At 38.1% G+C, this 19912-nt stretch overlaps 1 protein-coding gene across 8 annotated transcripts in view; it reads left to right on the top strand.

Moving 5' to 3' along the window:
• The window catches only part of CEP112 (centrosomal protein 112), a 420870-nt gene that overhangs the window by 50460 nt on the left and 350498 nt on the right, over positions 1–19912 (top strand). For 7 of the 8 annotated variants that reach the window (XM_047081540.1, XM_047081543.1, XM_047081542.1 and 4 more), the window contains 2 exons: positions 4858–4905; positions 5412–5489. In XM_047081540.1, the coding sequence (XP_046937496.1) occupies positions 4858–4905; positions 5412–5489 (126 nt within the window). Of the gene's footprint in view, positions 1–3248; positions 3271–4857; positions 4906–5411; positions 5490–19912 lie in introns of those variants that run through there. The other variant, XM_047081546.1, reaches the window with a different exon arrangement.

Genomic DNA, 19912 nt, shown 5'->3' with positions numbered 1-19912 from the left:
TCCTTGAAGAACTTACTTTCTGGGCTGGTTTTTCTCCATTCCAAAAATAGAGAATGGTTACTTACTATTCATATATATACCTTCAGACAATAAATATTTATTGAGAGCACTTTGCTGCCTGCTAGAAATTTGCTGCCTCTGTTTTTCAAAAAGCTGTGTTTATATATAGTACAGTGTTATTTACTAAAGAATGTGCCTCTTTCTCTGGTATAATATTTAAGTGGGTTTTATTATTGTCCCTACTAACTAAATGTTTCCCAAAGTAAAGTGTACTAATTCATACACCCACCAGTGGTCCTCCATCTGGGACACTTTTACTGGCAAATTTTTAATGTGTACCAATCTGGTGGCAGAAAATACCCTCTCGCTGTGGCATTACTTTACATTTTTCGTATTTCTAAAAAGATTGAGTATACACTCATGTGTGTATTAGTCATTCAGATTTCTTCACCAGTAAAATGTGTCTCAAGTTTTTCCCATTAAAAAAACTGTATTGTTCTTTCTTTTATTAACTTATAAAGACCTTCTTCACACATTTTGGAGACAGATCATTTGTGCAAACATCTCCCAGTTTATGACTTACCTTTTCATTTTATTTGTGATCTTTTATTCATTATCTTTTCATTTTATTTATGATCTCTTTTCTGGAGAGAAGTTCTTACTTAAAGTAGTCAACTTTATTAATTTCTTTTTTGTGTATGCTTTTTTTTCTTGTTTCTTGCTTAAGAAAATTTTCTACTTTGAGGTCACAAAGTCATTCTTTTATGTTGTCTTCTGCAAGTTTTTATGCTTCTGCTTTTAATTATAAGTATTTAATCCGTTTGGGAATTTATTATATATGGTGCAAGGAAGGAATCTGATCTCATTTTTCCCACTTATTTTTTTTTTCATTTTTTTAATGTTTTATTTATTTTTGAGACAGAGTGAGACAGAGCCTGAGTGGGGAAAGGGCAGAGGAGAGGGAGATACAGAATCTGAAGCAGGCTCCAGGCTCTGAGCTGTCAGCACAGAGCCCGACGTGGGGCTCAAACCCATGAACTGTGAGATCATGACCTGAGCTGAACTCGGATGCTCAACCGACTGAGCCACCCAGGCGCCCCTCATTTTTTCCCACTTATTAAAGACATCTTTAATTTTTCAATAATTTGCAATTCTAGATATTTCATGAATCACATTCTCATATTTATTTGAATTTCTAGTACTTTCTGGTTGGTTCTGTTGACTTATTGTCATCACTATAGTTTTACAATATCTTTGTAAGTCACCCCATCTTGATTTTTTTCTTCAGGCTCTTCTTGTTTATTTATTTATATACATTTTATAATGAGCTTATTAAGTTTTACAAAAGTCTTCTTGAGATTTTTGGATTGGATAAATTTAGTCACTAGATCAAGTCAAGGAGAATTGCCATTTTTACACTATTGAGACTATCTAAAAGCATCGTTTTGCTATTTATTTCATTATTAGCGCTTTTCAAAAAAACTTAATTGTTTTCTCTGTAAAGGGCTTATGTATATTTTCTTAGATTTACTTTTAGCAATTACATATTGTTTTGTGATTACAAATGTTAGTCCTGGAAAAACATTTTCTTTTCCTAGGTGATTTTTGCTAATTTGCAGAAGTGCAGCTGACCTTTACCTATCAATGTGGCATCTTGCAACTTGGCCAAACTCTTATTTGGTCGACTCCTGTTTCCTATCTTTCTGTTTTCTGCCTTTATTTGTAGTGTTCTTTATGAACGTCCTAAGATTATTCAGAAGTTATACTTGACTACGTATTATCTTGGGGGCGGGACATAGATACCATCAAACGTTGACCTGTGGGAGGATGGCCTACCCACCTCAAGCGGGTGGCACAGAGAACCTAGTGATCACTAGTGCTGGAGACAAGTGGAGGCCGAAGGAGGCCGTGTTACTGTTGACTTCTGTTTCATGGCTTTAAAAAAAAGTAATTCCTACTATGGACAGGTTTTGATTTTGATTTTCTGTTTTTTGTGGAAAGTTTTTATGGATATTGGATTCTTTGTTTGTTTTTGTTTTTGTTTATAATTGTTGATGTTAGATTGTTTTGAATGAGCAGTAGCCGGGGTTATGGGGGGGGGTGGTTTGGGTAGCTTGCTTTCTTAGTTTGGGAAGGCCTTCTACTCCACTGAAGATCAGTTTCTTTAATCAGAGGTGCCTTCTGTGTTGTCATTTTGGCCTGTCATCTTCTGTTTCATTGGTTTTGTCTTGTTTCTGGAGGGTCCTTTTTCTTTAGCTCCTTTCTTTCCCTTCATCGTGGACGGGCTTCCTTCCAAGGGGCCTCTCTCTACTGCACAAGTGGTTCCTTTCTGGCTCTTGACACGTTCACTTTTTACACCCTTTATTTATTTATTCATTCATTCATTCATTCATTCATTCATTCATTATAATTTATTGTCAAATTGGCTAACATACAGTGCATACCATGTGCTCTTGGTCTTGGGGGTAGATTCCCTTGATTCATCGCTTACATATAACACCCAGTGCTCATCTTAACAAGTGCCCTCCTGAATGCCCATCACCCATTTCCTCCCTCCTTCTCCCCCGCCATCAACCCTCAGTTCTCTGTATTTAAGTGTCTCTTATGGTTTGCCTCCCTCCCTCTCTGTTTGTAACTATTTTTCCCCCTTCCCTTACCCATGGTCTGCTGTTAAGTTTCTCAAGTTCCACATATGAATGAGAACATAAGATATTTGTCTTTCTCTGACTGACTTATTTCACTTAGCTTAATACCCTTCAGTTCCATCCACATTGTTGCAAATGGCAAGATTTCATTCTTTTTCATCGCCAAGTAGTATTCCGTTGTATATATAAACCACAACTTCTTTATCCATTCATCAGTTGATGGACATTTAGGCTCTTTCCATAATTTGGCTATTGTTGAAAGCGCTGCTATAAATATTGGGGTACACATGCCCCTATGAATCAGCACTCCTGTATCCTTTGGATGAGTTCTAGTAGTGCTATTGCTGTTTATACCCTTCTTTTGTTGCTCCCGTCTCTAGCGCTCCCATCTGTCAGGTGTTTTGTACAACCCATGGAAGGTAGGCCACTCTCCTTCTGCAGATCGGTATTTGCTGACGTCTAAATTCCGACACCACTAGGATCCCGAGGCCCTTCCTTTTTGTTCCATGCTGTCACTCTGGTTTGGTTTAGGATCTGATCTGCTGATCTGTGATCTTTCTTTGGCCAGTTACGTGTGAATCGAGGGTTTTCGTGATCTCTCCCTGTTAGGGTGTAGGCATGAGAGGTGGGTGTTTTTATGTGCTCTCTTCATTGATCTGTATGGACTTTTGGAGGATGTGGAGAGAAATTTAAATTCAGACAGTTGCCATTACTTCATAGGTATCAGCCTTCTGGGTGAAAAAATTAATTTGTAGATTACTCCTTATCTAGGTGCTAAAATATAGTTATTCCTCAGATCCTGTTGTTGTACATGGTTTTATGTTTTTTAAATGTAACTTTTATTTTTAATTTCCTTGCCTCTGTATTCTTTAATTAATTGATCCTTTATTCACCCTTTCCTTTATTATCCACCTGGGTATAGATTATCTTCCATGATTATTAACCATAATAACTCATTTGAGGAGCCTTTGGAAAACACAGTAAGGTTTTGGAGGACAAGATTCTGATTATATATATTTGACAGAGCTTTTAATTATCGTTTCATTTGTGAATGGAATTGTTGGGATAACAATCAGTGTTTCTGTTTTATCATATAGTATATATTCACCCAATAAATATTTCCTTGAAAGCCTGCTACACGTTAGGTATTGTGCTAGGTACCAAGAATACGAAATTGAGAAGCCACTATCCTAGCACTCACCATGCATAAAGACAGATGTGGAGACATGCTGGTAATAAACACTTAGAATGTAATATCAGAGCTATGAGAGACACATGGGATACTTTAGGAGCTTGGTAAGAGGGCGGGATCAGGTACTGTTTGTCCCTTCCTTCCCTCCTACCCTCCTTCCCTCCTTCCTGCCTTCCTTTCTTTCTTCTTAATGTGTATTTGTTGGGCACCCACTACCTGTCAGGCCCTGTGGTAGATGCTGGGATAGATGGGTTGTGACTGTTACAGCCTGTGTTCAACTTCACACTCTTTTAACAGAAGATAGATGTTTGATTATAAAAGGGTACTGTTGGAGTAGTGGCAACTTAATTAAATTTCCTGGGGAAGCATCTCGAGTAAGGTAACTGCAAGAGAATGATTTCATAGTTTGCGAAGACTCAGATTTGGGAGAGAAGGTAGTGCTTTGAAAGGTAAAACAAATGTTTGGTGTCCTTGGAATAGAGGGTATATTGGGGGATAGATGAACCTGGAAGGCGGATATGGGAGGGGTCCCAAAGGAGTTCTCTATTCTGGTTGCTATCCTGGAGGTAAATGTAAGGATTCAGGTACTGGACTTGCCCGGGTGTGTAGTGATTAGATTGAGACTTGAAAGATGAATGGGAGGATATTCATAAGGTGACGGAGTAGTGCCTAGAGGTAGAGAGGCCCAAGAGAACTGCCATATTTCAGTAATGTAAGTCAGCCAGGATCCTGGGCAGATAAAACACGACGTGAGGAGTAGTGGGGATGAGGCTGGGCAGTGAGGCTGTGCGAGGGTCACGAAGGTGCATTTCTGTCTGCAAACGAGTTTATGTTTTCTATGTTATTTGTTAGTGGGCTACTGAAAATATATTATGGGTTACCCATCCTAAAACACAAACTCAGTATTAAGATGTACAGAAAATGTTCTGCATCACAGTTCAATTCTGTGTTTTACCAAATGATAATTAAAACCAAAAAATATTGTTAATAGAATTATTAATTTCTGTCTTAAATTTTCAGATAGAAAATCCTCGGTACCTGAGACAGAAGCCTATCCCAGTTGCTCTGGTAGGTGAGAATTCCACTGGACTTTTCCTATGGACAGACTTGATTTTAATGTTTATTGATTTTAATGTTTATTTATTTAATTTATTTTTGAGAGAAAGAAACAGAGTGTGAGCAGGGGAGGGGCGGAGAGAGAGGGAGACACAGGGCAGAAGTAGGTTCCAGGCTCTGAGCTGTCAGCACAGAGCCGGATGCGGGGCTCAAACCCACGAGCCGTGAGATCGTTACCTGAGCCAAAGTCAGACACTCAACCGAGCGAGCCACCCAGGAGCCCCTGTACAGGTATTTCTAAATAAAGTAATCATTAAGTCATTTACAGAAAAGAACACTGGTCCACATTATGAAGCATGAGAGTCTTATTAATCCTATCACTTGGGAGTGAATAAATCACTTTTTTCTCCAACGTTGGTATTATCTTGGCATGAACTTCAGGCAATTTAGAGTTTCCTTTTGGGTTAAGGATAAGCCAGGCCTGAGAAAGTATTGAATAACTCTTATTCATTCAACAGATGACCCCCAAATTTAGCCTGAGAAAATCCAGCAGCCTCCATGATGATCCTCTACTCTTCCGAATGCACGAGAAAGAGGTAGGATTGAGACATTTCTGCTGTACTGAATAATGAACACGGTTTTTGTATTTTGTATAATGTGAGTTTTCAGGTCTTTGAATCATAATGCTCAGTAAGAAGAGATTGTGTTTGCTACAAATGTAAAATAATGATGCAGGGTAGGGGTAAGGGTTGTTCTTCTGTTTTTTTCATGCACATCTCCCACTTGGTGAGAGTGTGGTGAGGGCTGTCTCCTGACTGTCCATTCCTACTTCTCTGGGCTTGGGGAGATGGCAGTTTTTAGAAGCAGTGTCTTTGACCTCAGCGAATCTCTCCATCCTGCCTTTATCTCAACTTGCTTGTAACGTACCTTTCTAGTTTCGCTCTTCTTACGGTTTCTGCTATTTAAATTGATCTGCTAAATTAAGCCATGCTGAGGCTGACATATAACATAACATACTTTCTTTGGTCATTTGAAAGTGGAATTATCCAAGAGGCAGTATCATTGGTTAAAAACATAGACTATAGAGTCCAGAATACCTGGATTTAAACCCTACTCACTAGCTGCATGAAAGTGGGCAGATACTTGCCCTCTCTGAGTCTCTGTTTCCTCATCTAACTTGGGAGACACCTGCTTTACAGGCTGAGCATGAAGATTTTGTAGTCTGGAAGTACTTACATGCTTCACATATAGTAGTCATTAAATGAAGGTGAATTTGCTTTGTTCTTTATTTTTTTTTTTTAAGTTTATTTATTTTGAAAGAGGGGGAGGGAGAGAGAGAGAGAGAGAGTTCGATCAGGAGAGGGACAGAGAGAGAGGGAGAGAGAGATAATCCCAAGCAGGCTCCATGCTATCAGCACAGAGCTTGATGTGGGGTGGGAACTTACGAACTGTGAGAGCATGACCTGAGCCGAAATCAAGAGTTGGATGCTTAACCGACTGAGCCACCCAGGCGTCCCTGCTTTGCTATTTTCTTGTTAAAATTTCTGTTCTAGGAAATTTGAAAATCATCATTATTATTTTTATTTTTGCTTATGGCACCAGTGAAACGCTTCGGTCACCTGTGCGGTGTGATAGAAGACTGTTAGATTAGGAGTCTGATGAACTGTGTCCTTCATTTGCCTTTACCACTCTCTAGTCATGTGACCCAGGGAAGTCAAGAATATTAGTTTAGTTTTTGCTTAACGAGAGGCTAATAATTGATGTGACAGGATCATTACCAAAATTAATGAGAATAATGAATATGCATTGGAAATGGTAATTTAAATGTGCAAATGTGAAAAATGTTATTGGACTTAGATTTAATGTTTCTAATAAATTTAATTAAATAATTTTATCTTTCATTATTTTTTCTTTCATTTTAATGAGGATGCTTCTAAGAATTTGTAAAATTCAATTTCAGTTTGGCGATTTTCAACATGAAAGGGTTTTCTCACCACCCTGTTTATAAAATATCACAAAGGACGTTGATCTCTTTCTTAGATATTCCAAACAGTGGCATGAACATATAATTTAATTTTTGTTGATAGTGGAGGAGGACAGGCTATTTTTTCTTTTAAATTTCAGTCTGGTGAATTATTGCTGCTGCTTTCAGTGATATTTATCATATGATGGCTCCAGTTAAAGGCATGTAGGGTCTTGTTTTTTGGTGCAATCCTGTTGCCGAAAAAACCTGTTGAAATAAAAAGTTCTAAAAAGCCTTTGAGGGAAATACTTGTCGCATGCGGATGCACCTTCTTTTGAGCTCTTTTTTTCTTTTTTCTTTTTGTTTATTTATTTATTTATTTATTTATTTTGAGAGAGAGCATCCTTGGGGAGGGATGGAGTGGGGAGAGACAGAAGAAGAGAGAGAGAGAGAGAGAGAGGGAGGGAGAGGGAGAGAGGGAGAGAGGGAGAGAGGGAGAGAGGGAGAGAGGGAGAGAAGGAGAGAGGGAGAGAGGGAGAGAAGGAGAGAGGGAGAGAGGGAGAGAGGGAGAGAGGGAGAGAGAGAAAATCCCAAGCAGGCTCAGCACTGACGATGGAGCTCAAACTCAGGAACCCTGAAATAATGACCTGAGCTGAAATCAAGTCAGACACTTAACCAGCTGAGCAACCCAGGTGCCCCTTGTGCTCGTATTTTGAATTTCTTTCTTTTCCAAATTGTTACTGTTTTTGCGAGTCATACCAAGTCATCCCCAACCACTTTTCTTTTTACTTTTATTCCGTACTAATTCTTACCACTGAGGCTGGTTACCACAGACTAATTAAAATAATTGAAAGGAAGTGCTGGCTTTTGAATCTTTTGCGGGTCTTCGATGAAGTAATATCTTTATTCAAAAAGCATTAAAGCTGTCATGTGTGGCATCAGAGGTTCAGTTTTAAATGTGTGTGCCTTTATTTTTTTCCACACCTTTGTGTTTTTGTTTTTGTTTCTGGCATACTGTGAAAATAGTTTTGGCACCGTTGAGAAGTTTGCATGTAAACATCAACTTACTTCATATCTTAAAACAGACCCAGTGCTTATATTTTGGCTAAAATAATCCTTTGTACGATTACATAGTTGTCTTAGACTTTTGGATGAAGTTTTCTTATCATCTTTCTTCTCCATACTGCAATATTTAAAAAGTATATGCTGAATCGCCCCAGGGTGAGAATTATCTTGGTTTCATCTTTCTTTTAAAGCAGTATTTATAATTATAAAGTGATCTGTGGATTTTTATTGAGGATATTTTGGAAGATACAGACACATGTGAAGAAGGAAATAAAACCACCTATAAAATCAACACCCAGAAATAAAAACTCTGTATTTATGCAAAGTATGTATGCAAAGTATTCTATTACCTTTCAGTTTCTTTCTTTATGTATCCTTTAAACACACATTTTTCCTTAGGAAATTGAGGTGATACCAAGTATTGCTTTGTATATTTTGAGTAATTTTCCTTCTATTAAATATTGTTCCTAAGCATCTATTTTTAATGGCTGTATTATATTTCAAATTATGGAAGTATTCTGAGTTAATTTAACTTATCCCTACTGTTCAGCATTGAGATTTTTAATACTTTTCCCTAATATAAATAATCCTGGGGAAAATGTCTTTAATAATCTCTATATGCACCTCTAAATATTTCTTTGGGGTAATGAATTATATCTTACATGATAAAATTGAAATGGTGGATTTCTGTAAGTTTAGTATCATTAACAATTTAACTTCTAGAATAAAAATTAACACTCGGAAGCCTATTGAAAATTGTATGTTACTGTAAGATACGAGTAAAGAATTTATTACATGCAAAAATGAGAATGAAAATAAAAAGCAAAGAAAAACAGGAGCCATTTGAAGGCTGAGGAAGCAGCAATTTATATTGCCTTCGTAAATACAAAAATACGAATTATATTTTTTCGTATTTGCAGGACAAAAATTTTTAATACTTTCCTATTTGAAATAGAAAATACCAGTCATATTGTTTTATTATTTTTATCTGTTTCCCGGAGATATTTTTCAAACTTGGATATTTTTCCCTGAATTTAAATATATAGTTATGTTGTGATATGCATGGTTATCCTTTAGGATAACTTTATGTGTGCTTGCTTTAGTCACTTGTATTAAACATTTACTTATGGGCATGATGATCAATGCTTTTCTGTTTTGAAATTGCTAGAGCCTCGCACGTCTGTGTAAGAAAACCCTGATGTGTCTTGTGCATGTTCTCATCTAAAAATGCTTTTGTTATTGCCGAGTGCTGTTTTAAAAATCATAAAGAGCAATGTTTCGAGAACATTGTTTATTTTAAAATGAAATATGAAAGGGGCGTCTGGGTGGCTCAGTTGGTTGAGTGTCTGGCTCTTGAATTCGGCTCAGGTCATGATGTCACGGTTCATAAGATTGAGCCCTGCGTCAATGCGGAGCCTGCTTAAAATTTTCTGTCTCCCTCTCCCTCTACCCCTGCTCCTCCCCTGCTCATGCTCTTTCTCTCTCACTAAATAAATAAATAAACTTAAAAAAATAAAGTGAAATATGAAATATTAAATCAAATATTTAATCTTCATTTTCTTAACACCTAATCTTCATTCTTCAGAGGTAATCATTGCTAAAAATTTAATGTGTATTCTCTTTAAAATTTTCTAGGAATATCTCATTTGTTTATACAAATGAGATCATAGATCATTATATACTGTTTCAGTTTGCTTTTTTAACTGAAATATATAGTCTGATAATATTTCTATGTCAGAAATTGTCTCCATTCTTTTAAATAGTTACATCGTATTTTACTGTGGTACCAGTATTTTATTAATATGGCTTCCTACTGAGGGATATAGTTTATGTAGAGTATTTTGCCCAAACAGTGTTTTAGGAACATCCCTGTGTAAATCTCTGTGTATCGTATGCTTATTCTTATATATTCTGTGAAATGGAATTGCTTGTTCACAGGGTTGCACGTTTAAACTTTTTCTTGTCATCAACAGATTGCCCTTGAAGTAAGGTTCTGTCTACATAGGGCTGCAGGTGCGGGAAGAATGGGGAATGATGGCTAAGGGTCTGGGAATTCTTTTGTGGAGTGATGAAAATGTGCTGAAATTAGATTGTGGTGATGGTTGCCTCGTTCTCTGATATGGTAAAAACCACTGAATTGTATACTTTATTTATTTTTTATGTTTTTAAAGTTTATTCATTCATTTTGAGGGGGTGGGGCAGAGAGAGAGGCAGAGAGGGGCTCTGTGTTGTCAGCATGGAGCCTGACATGGGGCTTGATCCCAGGAACCATAAGATCATGACCTGAGCCGAAACCAAAAGTCAAATGCTCAACCAACTGAGCCACCCAGGTGCCCCTGAATTGTATACTTTAAATAGGTGACTATTCTGGTATAGGCGTCAGGTCTGTCTCAACAAAGCTATTAACAAAAGGTTATATCTGCTTATACTCGCGCTGATGGTGTGAGAATGTCTGTTTTCCCAATTTCATCAACACTCAGTTCTAGACATTTTTGCTTCTCTGTGACATGAAAAATAGCATCCTATTGTTTTTATTTATTTATTTATTTATGTATTTATTTTATTTATTTACTATTTACATTTATTATAAATGAGAATGAACATATTTTTTGTCTGTTTTAATTTCACTTTTGCGAGATGTCTTTTCTTAGAGTTTTCCATATTTTCATTGAATTGTTTGTCTTCCTTGTGATTCCTGGACAATTTATATAATATGCTAAAGAATTCCGGTCTTTGTCATTTATCTTGTGAGCATCTTTCTCTATATCTTTTGATTTATTTCTGGTGTTCTTTTTAGTGTGTAGAAGTTTTCTTTTAAAAGCTGGATCTGTCCATCTTTTCTCTATGGCTTCTGGTTTTTGTACCAGACCCAGAAAAGCATTTCTTCTTCCGAGATTAGGGGGGAAAAAAAAACAACAACAAAAACTCGTATTTTTGTCTCTTTTTAAATCTTATTTTTATATGTAAATCTCAGATCTATTTCAGAGGCTTTTGTTGTGAGTTTTGATGGTAAGTTTTGATGGTAATCTAGGTTAGTCAATTTTAATGTTTACAGTAAAAATTTAGGAGGTTGCAATGCTTATGTGAAAAAAGGCAGTGAGTGTGGAGAGAGTTGACTAATATGAAATTTTATGCAGATTAGAGAGTTTATATGTCATGAAGCATTAAATAAGGATTTAATTCTTTTAAACTTTAGGGAGTCCAAAAATACTGAATTAGCCTTTAGAAATCAAACTTTATAAACCACAGCTTTCATTTTAAATTTATAATTGTGTGGAAAATACCATAGATGTTACATGAGTAATTTTTGCAGTATTGTTTTATTAGAGCTAAAGACTTGTAGTTTTCTTTTGGTGGTTAAAAATATATACACCTATAAAATATTTAAAGATGTTCTTTTACATTTCCAATTAATTTTGGGCATTATGGGAAAACATGTTCAGAGAGAGGGATCCTTTATTTTGACTCGCCTATCATTCGCAAACACACTTGAACTTGTTTGCCTTTGTAATTGCTAACACATTTCCTGTGATATGTACATCACAGAATTCTGTGACAGTGAGCATCATTAAGCAGTGGGCTTTTTCTCTTAGTGTTCTTAGAGAAGATTTCTGACACAGCTTAAGTCATTTGGAAAACCGTTGTCACTGAAAATGAAGTAAGAGACAACACAACAAGGGGAGATCAATTTTCAGAGCGGTCATCAGTTTTCAGAGAACAGATGGTAGAAATTGCTCTTTTTGTTAAATAAAATAGAAACTTTCCTTTGAACTTCACCTTCACTTATACTGAATGTTCTCACTTATCGTGTAAAAAAGGATGTTGCTTCCTTCTTACATGTAATGCCAATGAGGCATTCTTCCCTTTGTGAATCTGTTAGTTGAATGTAGAATTTAAATACATCCAAGATAGCAAAACTTACATTATTGACCTAATAAGTGAAAAAATTGATATTTGTAAACATTTCTCCTGAATATAAATTCAGATACACACAGTATCCCAAAACATAATAAATAAGTATACCAAGGAATACCACTGTAAACAGCATCCGGGCAAGGGTTAGATCATTGCTAACATGCCAGGCGCCTGCTGTCTGACCCTTCCCAAACATGCTCGTTTCCATCTTCCCGAGAAGTAAACAGCTATCCTGATTTTTCTGATAATTTCCCTCCTTTGTTTTTAAAGTTGATTTTATCACCAACGCCGGTATCCTTAAAAATGAAAATATTTTTATTTTAATAGATTTTAAACTTCATATAAATAGAACTAAACTTTATATAGATAGTCTTTTGCTTCTTTTGCTCAGTAGTATGTTGGCAAATCTGCTGTGATCATCTTTGTTGTGCCATCTAGCTTTCTGTTAATGAATCTGCCACAATTTCTTGCCATATTCTTTTGAATCTGTTATCAATTTTGGATTTAAAAAATTTTTTAATGTTTTTATTTATTTTTGAGAGAGAGAGAGACAGACAGAGAGTGAACGGTGGAGGGGCAGAGAGAGGGAGACACAGAATCCGAAACAGGCTCCAGGCTCAGAGCTGTCAGCACAGAGCCCGACGTGGGCCTCAAACCCATGAACCATGAGATCATGACCTGAGCTGAAGGTGGCCGCTCAACCGACTAAGCCACCCAGGCGCCCCTAATTTTTGGATTTTACAAATAATTCTACAAACAATCATGTGCATGCATCGTGACACAAATGTGTAAGAGTTTCTCTAGGGTAGGTGGGTTCTCAAAGTGTCCATGAGCCCGCAGTCCGTGACCCTTCCGTGAGGTTTGTGAGGTCAAAGTTATTTTTGTAGTAATATTTAGATGTTGTTTATTTATTACTTTACTGTGTTGACATTTGCACCGATGGTGCAGGTGCAGTGCTGGGTACACCTGTATCTTTGCCCAAATCAAGGCAGCGGCACCAAATTGTACTTGTAGTTGTTACATTCTTCAGGGCCACATGGTCACGGGAAAAACTGAACAATTTTACTCCAGAATGTTTTTGATGAAGCAAGCAGTGCAACTATTAATTTTGTGAAATCCGATATGCATTTTTGATACCTGGGTGATGAAATGGAACTTTGATTGAAAACTTGGGTGGCACACGGAGGTATGGTGGCTGCCCAGAGGAGAAACACTTGTGTGATTCTTTGAGTTAGGAACTGCTGCTGTTTTGTGGAATCCTGTTTTTATTTGAAGCAATGGCTGACAAACGACGGTTATTCAGACCTGGATATTTGGCAGACGTTCTCTGCACAGTGAACAAAATGCGCCTGTCACTTCAAGTAAAACAACTGATGGTATTTGTTGCTGATGATAATATTAGAATTTTGGAAAACTTGTGTCAGTCACTTGTGAGCTTGAGAGCTTTCTAATACTAAGACTTTTTGGATGAGATCAGTGGGGATATTAACCAATGCGAAGTTTTGATATTGGAGTATGAAATTTTCAATATTTGGAAACCCATGTAACTCATTGCACTGATGTTTTCCAGACGAGTAGTGCATGCTGTCATAAAATCACGCCCGGGTAAAAGGTCCATTCCAAGTTCAAGAGAGACTAACAGAACTTAACTGTGACAGAGCATGAAAAGTTTCAGATTCCACAATGCGAGTAATTCTATAAACCTAGCACTTGTGAGTGTTGGTCTACTTCAGAAGACTGTCTATAATTATCTGAAAAGGGCACCGAAATATTTTTTCCCTCTATAGCTACAGCCACATTTATGTAAGAAAGCATTTGAGGAAGAGCAAATTCCAACTTATACAAATTCTTTGAGACAGTGTAGAAGGAAGGAATACTTCTCAATTCATTTTATGAGACGGACTCTGACACCAAAACCAAAAAGGACATTTCAAGAAAAAAAATTAAATCCCAGTAAAAATAAAAATTTAATAACAAAGTTCATTATCAATACACTGAGAAAAGACAATAAATGATGCTGGTACAATCTTTCACTTATAGGGAAGAAAATAAAACTGGGTCCTTGTCCTGTAAGAACAAAAAGAAACAAAAACCAACTCTGGATGTACTAAACATTCTGTAAATGCCCAGACAAAAAGCCTTAAAACAACAGAAATCTTGCAAAAAAAAAAAAATCTGGGAATCCTAAGATCTTTCTAATCTAATCCAGAGCGTATAAAAGAAAGGATAGTAGTATTTGACTTGAGTGAAATAAAAGGGTTTGTGTGGTAAAAAAAAAAAAAAACCCACAACAGACAAGGTCAGTGGAAATATAATACATGTAAGGGGAAAATATTTGGGACAGACTGTGTGTTAATGTGTAGAGCACAGCAGGAGGTCTCACTGACAGAAATGTGGACCAAAATTGTGAAGGGGCATTTTCCAGAAGAACAGATTCATATAGATCCAAAATGTGTGACAAGGGGCTAAGACACAGTAGTTTTCAGGCACATGCAAATTAGAATAGTAGGGGCACCTGGGTGGCTCAGTCGGTTAAGCGTCCGACTTCGGCTCAGGTCATGATCTCAAGGTCCATGAGTTCAAGCCCTGCGTCCGGCTCTGTGCTGATAGCTTGGAGCCTGGAGCCTGTTTCTGTTTCTGTGTCTCCCTCTTTCTCTGCCCCTTCCCCGCTCTGTCTCATCCTTTCAAAAATGAATAAATGTTAAAAAAAAAATTAAAAAAGAATAGTAAAGAGGTAACAACTGGTCTTATTTTATTTTATCTTGTCTTTTCGTGTTATCTTATCCTATCTTATTCTCTTATCTTATCATTCGGCTTAGGATTCTGTGTCTCCATGTCTCTCTGCTACTCCCCCACGTTCTCTCTCTCTCTCTCTCTCTCTCTCTCTCTCTTTTAAAGATAAACATTAAAAAAAGAAAATGAGATGGAAAAAACTTAAGGGGAATGTTGAACAAACTTTGTTTTCATTAAGGATTAGGTGGAAGCAACTGAAAGGAATGAATAAAAACGATAGCAGGTGTTTTAGAGTAGCATGAGGTACTGTTCACAAAGAAAAGCGAGATGCAGAAAAAAATATATTTGTGTGGGTAAAACATTCATAATAAGATATGTATGGCAAAGGCATAGTGGTTTAAAGAAGAGAATTTGTTTCACTTGCATCGGACAGTCCAGGGGGCGTTGGGAGTGCTCTGCTCTGTGACATCATCAGGGACCCAGGTGTTGGGGAAGCTCTGTCCTCTTCAGCGTGTGACTTCAGTCTCTGGGTCTGAGATGGCAGTTGCTCCCAAGTACCTTACTTTTTAAGTGTCATCCTTCAGAAAGACAGAAAACATGGAGAGAAAGCCACTTTATTTTTTTACTTTATTTTATTTATTTTTTATTAAAAAAAATTTTTTTTAACGTTTATTGATTTTTGAGACAGAGAGAGACAGAGCATGAACAGGGGAGGGTCAGAGAGAGGGAGACACAGAATCTGAAACAGGCTCCAGGCTCTGAGCCGTCAGCACAGAGCCCGACGCGGGGCTCGAACTCACGGACCGCGAGATCGTGACCTGAGCCGAAGTCGGCCGCTTAACCGACTGAGCCACCCAGGCACCCCATACTTTATTTTTAAAGCTATCCAGTCAAAGTTGCCTATGACATTTCTGTCCCAATAGCCTCCTTGACCATACCTAGTCCCATGGTCACAAGCAGCCTCCTGTGGTACAGCCCAGCCCGAATTTGGTGGTGGTGGGGGGGCCTCAAAGGAAGAAAAGGAAGGTAGATATCTGAGTACATTGGCAGTCTGTGCTATAAAACCCCAAACTAGTGTATGCATTTTTGCCCAAGTGTGTTTGTACGTGATTCTGTGAACAGGGCAGGAGATAAGCAGATACAATGGACTGTTAGTAGGGAATGCCCCATGCGGGTATTGATGTAGAAGCACATGGGGAGAAGAGGGAGGAATTCAAAGGAAATGAACACCAAGGAGTGCAGAGAAGCGAAACAAAATAAACAAAAACTCAGTATGGAGGATGTTTAGGATTACGTTTGTGTTTCATGTAGTGTGCGTTCATGTATGATATATAAGAAAGTTTAAAAATTAGAAAAAAATACCAGCATGCACCGGGTGTGTTTAAATATCACTTCTTTCCTGAATGTAATGAGTTCTGAGGAGACTAGAAATTACCGTTGAGGAGAATTCCGTACATCTCTAAGCCTCACGGATAAGGTAACGAGAGAGATGCATTGTTCTTTGTGCTGCGTCTATAAATAAGCACAACAAATAACGATTGGTATTATGAAATATTGCAAATGAATATCGTGAGAATAGGATACCCTGGAGATGTTAATCGGGAAGAATCTTAGTTACTAACACATGATAATATCCCCCGAGTAGTAAGTAACAGAATTCTTTAAAAAGATGATTATAACAATTAGTTATCCGAGTAAGTAGAGTGATGATTATTTTCGAAATCGCTTCTGCAATTTGCCGTCATGTTGGTTGAGATGTAGAAAGTGTGAGTAAGCAACTATATCGTGCAGCTATGTTGCTTTCGAAATTGCCGGGCAGTACAGATCGTTGACATCAGCAGTGTTTTTGAGCTTTTATGCCTTACAATTTAATTACTACGCAGGTACAGTAAATAAAGGCGAACAATATTTTGGTGATGTTACATTTTTTACTTTATTGAAAACTTATAGTTTGTAGAATTATTCTCTGCATCAGAATAAGTCTTGCCCTTTTTGTATCTCTTATTCCTTTTGATATGACTGATGATGATTGATATGATTTGATATGATATGAATGGTAGTTATCAACAGTAAAGCTTTGGGATAACATTAGAAGGAATTCACTTGTACTTTTTTTTTTTTAATTTTTTTTTTAACGTTTATTGATTTTTGAGACAGAGAGAGACAGAGCACGAACGGGGGAGGGTCAGAGAGAGGGAGGCACAGAATCTGAAACAGGCTCCAGGCTCTGAGCTGTCAGCACAGAGCCCGACGCGGGGCTCGAACTCACGGACCGTGAGATCGTGACCTGAGCCGAAGTCGGCCGCTCAACCGACTGAGCCACCCAGGCGCCCCCACTTGTACTTTAAAATATGTAGATGATGCCTGCCTAAATAACTTTAATATATATATATTTTTACAAAGTCATCAATAGTTATTATGCTATTTTATTTTTGGTGTATTTTTATTATTGGTGTTCGACTGATTTCAGTATCAAATATTAAAGTTTGCACCTGCAAAATTGCTAATAGGCAAAAGTACCGTTTTGAATAAGAAATTTACTCTTCTGTAGGAGTGAATGTTGAATGCGTGAGCAAATAGATTGACAAATATTCCTTAAAAAACACACCACTTAATTCAGAGTTCACGAGTTTTCCATTGAGTGAAATGACAATGGTGACTGTCCTAAACTTTAGCTAGTTTCATACTGTAAGTGGGATGTTTTTAAACCCAAGGAAAAACTTTAATCCTAAGTGAGCACCTTCATCAGCTTTATTCATTTGGTAAGAATGTCCAACCTCAGAGCTATTCTTTGAAGCACATACTTAAGAGATTATGAAGCCAAGTGGACTTTCTAAGTAAAATGTCTTAAGGTCTAAGTAAAAATTCTAGAAATTCTCTGAAAAATAGCCTCAGGGCATGCCCTCCACAGAGGGAAACTTTCCATTTTCAGTTTCTTTGCTTTGGCAGTAGGTTATCCGTGGATCGGCTTGTCACACACTCCTTGTATTCCTGCGGCATAGTCCTAGTCTCTTGCTGGCTGTCTGCTGCTTTTTCTAGAAGTGGGTGGTTTAGCCCTGAGGTGGTGGTTCAAGGAATTGAGTGGATCTTCTGGTCCTTTTGCTTAGGGACTTGGTCAAAGGAGGTAATGCTTTCCTCCTTCCATTTATCCCAATGGATTCTTGCCAGAAAATATTTTTGAGGGGCAAACGGCCTAGGCAGGTATTTTAGTTCAAACCAAACCCCTCTTACATTACAGGATTGATAGATGAAAACAAGTTGAACAGTGGCTGATTTTGGAAATAGGGTAAAAGTACTCACTTTTCTCACGCATCGCTTGAAGAAGGGCTCCTCTGCCCACACTCCTTAGTGGCTCCCTCTTCTTAGCCTGACGTCGAGAGTTCTATAATTTAGGCTCAGTTATTCATTTGTCTAATTTTTAAAACTTACGTTAACATATATGTACCCGTGTACTTATACGTGTACATAAGTATAGTACAAAGAGAATACGGATGTGACTACAAAGTTTAATTGTTTTATTCGGCAGACATTATGAGAAAAGCCCCTAAAACTTGTATTTCCGTTCCAGGAAAGAAGCAAAGAAAGTATAGTGAAAACCAACTACAGGGCCCTGTGGAATTTAAAGTGATACGAGGTATATCGAGAAGGAAAAATTGCTGTTTTCTGGGAAGCTTGGGGAAGACTTGACGGGGAAAGTGACACCTGAGTCACGAGATGTTAACAGGAAGAGAAGACATGGAAGCAGGAACCCAGAGTGTGTGTGTTTAGCTGGAGCTCATAGACCCCTTGGCTGGTGGTACAGGGAAAAGACAAGGAAGGGAGTGTGGTAAAATCACACACGCATGTCGCCGCCGAGCCAAGGCCCAGGGAGCTACTGAAGTATGCCTTTTCCACAACTGTGCTTGAGGAAGGTGAATGAGCAGTGGGGTCTCGGGGGGTCAGTGGGGTGGGGGATGGGAGTGAGGCATCTGTAGTGAAGAGGCTGTCCGACGGCGGAGGTGTGGGTGCGCGGGGAACTCTGTAGGACGGTAACAGAATGTGGTGACTGGGGGGATGTTGAGGGTCAGGGACAAGGAGGAGTCAAAGATAAGGCACCTGTTTGTACGTAGTGAGTATTATTTTGTACTGAGTGTTGAATTGTACTGCAGCGACGTCCAACTGGAGGCGGCTAGGAGGTGGTAGAAACTAGGAAAGACCCGGGTCTTAGAGACGGACAGTAGTGACTCAATTGCGTGCGAGATCAGAGTGAAACTCACCAAAGGCAAATGTTTACTTTTAGTGAAGGCGGCTCTGGGGCACATTGGAAGAATGGGATGATGAAGAGGAGACAGAGAAATACTCTCCAGATCGAGGGGAGCCCCCGAACAGCACAGGGTCACAGAAGCTGAGGAAAAAAAGATGGTCCTAGTGCGAATCACGGAGACAAAAGCGTGGAATTTGCCCTTAGATTTGGTGATCCAAGGGGCTTTTGGAGGAAAAATGATAATTATGTCACAAGGTGACCTTTGAGATGGCAGTTTTAATGAAAGGTGAAAGGCAAATGATGAAGGGAAGAAGTGGAAATACAGAATGTGGAATACATGTGGAGTGAAAGGGTCATCAGTTAAAAATGAGAAGGAAAAGAGAAAAACCAATGATACTCTGGTGAAAGCTCATATATTTTTAAAATAGCAATTCCTGCTGGTAACTCTTATTTTGTGTGTGTTTATTTATTTTGAGAGAGAGAGGGAGAGAGAGAGAGAGCGCGGCAGCGACCACGAGCCGGGGAGGGGCAGAGAGAAAGGGAGAGAGAGGATCCCAAGCAGGCTCTGCACTGTCAGCACAGAGCCCAACGTGGGGCTCAAACTCACAAACTGCGAGATTATGGCCTGAGCCAAAATCAAGAGTTGGATGCTTAACCGACTGAGCCACCCAGGTGCCTCTCTGCTGGTAACTCTGAATTGGTCTTTAAAAAAAAAAAATCAAATATTAATTTAATCAATCTAGTAAATAAGTATCACTGAGGAAAGTGTGTGTAAAGGTCTACAAACGGTAGGAGCTCTTAATTTATTTACCAAAATTAAAAGAAGTCTTTAGGGAACGAAAGTTGAATCACAGCATGTTTTAAGAGTGTCAGTGACTTGTGGTTGTGGGCCTGTCCCTTCTTTCCTCCTCAGTTGTGCTGGGTTTTCTGTCCCAGGCTAGCGCTTCTTATTAAAACTGTAGGATTGTTTAGTTAGAGAGCATCTTACTTTCCTTTCTTGAGTTCTGTCTACATTTTGAGCTGGTTAAAGTAGGTGAACACTCCTGTTTTTTTTTTTATTTTTTTATTTATTTTTTTTTTTAATTTTTTTTTTTCCAACG

Source organism: Lynx rufus, unplaced genomic scaffold (assembly GCF_022079265.1).
Source record: "Lynx rufus isolate CCGP_SWC_20201006 ecotype Redwood Valley unplaced genomic scaffold, mLynRuf1.p SCAF_18, whole genome shotgun sequence".
NCBI classification, from domain to species: Eukaryota; Metazoa; Chordata; class Mammalia; order Carnivora; family Felidae; genus Lynx; species Lynx rufus.
Note: the sequence above shows the minus strand (reverse complement) of the source record. Positions and strands in the feature narration are given on the sequence as shown.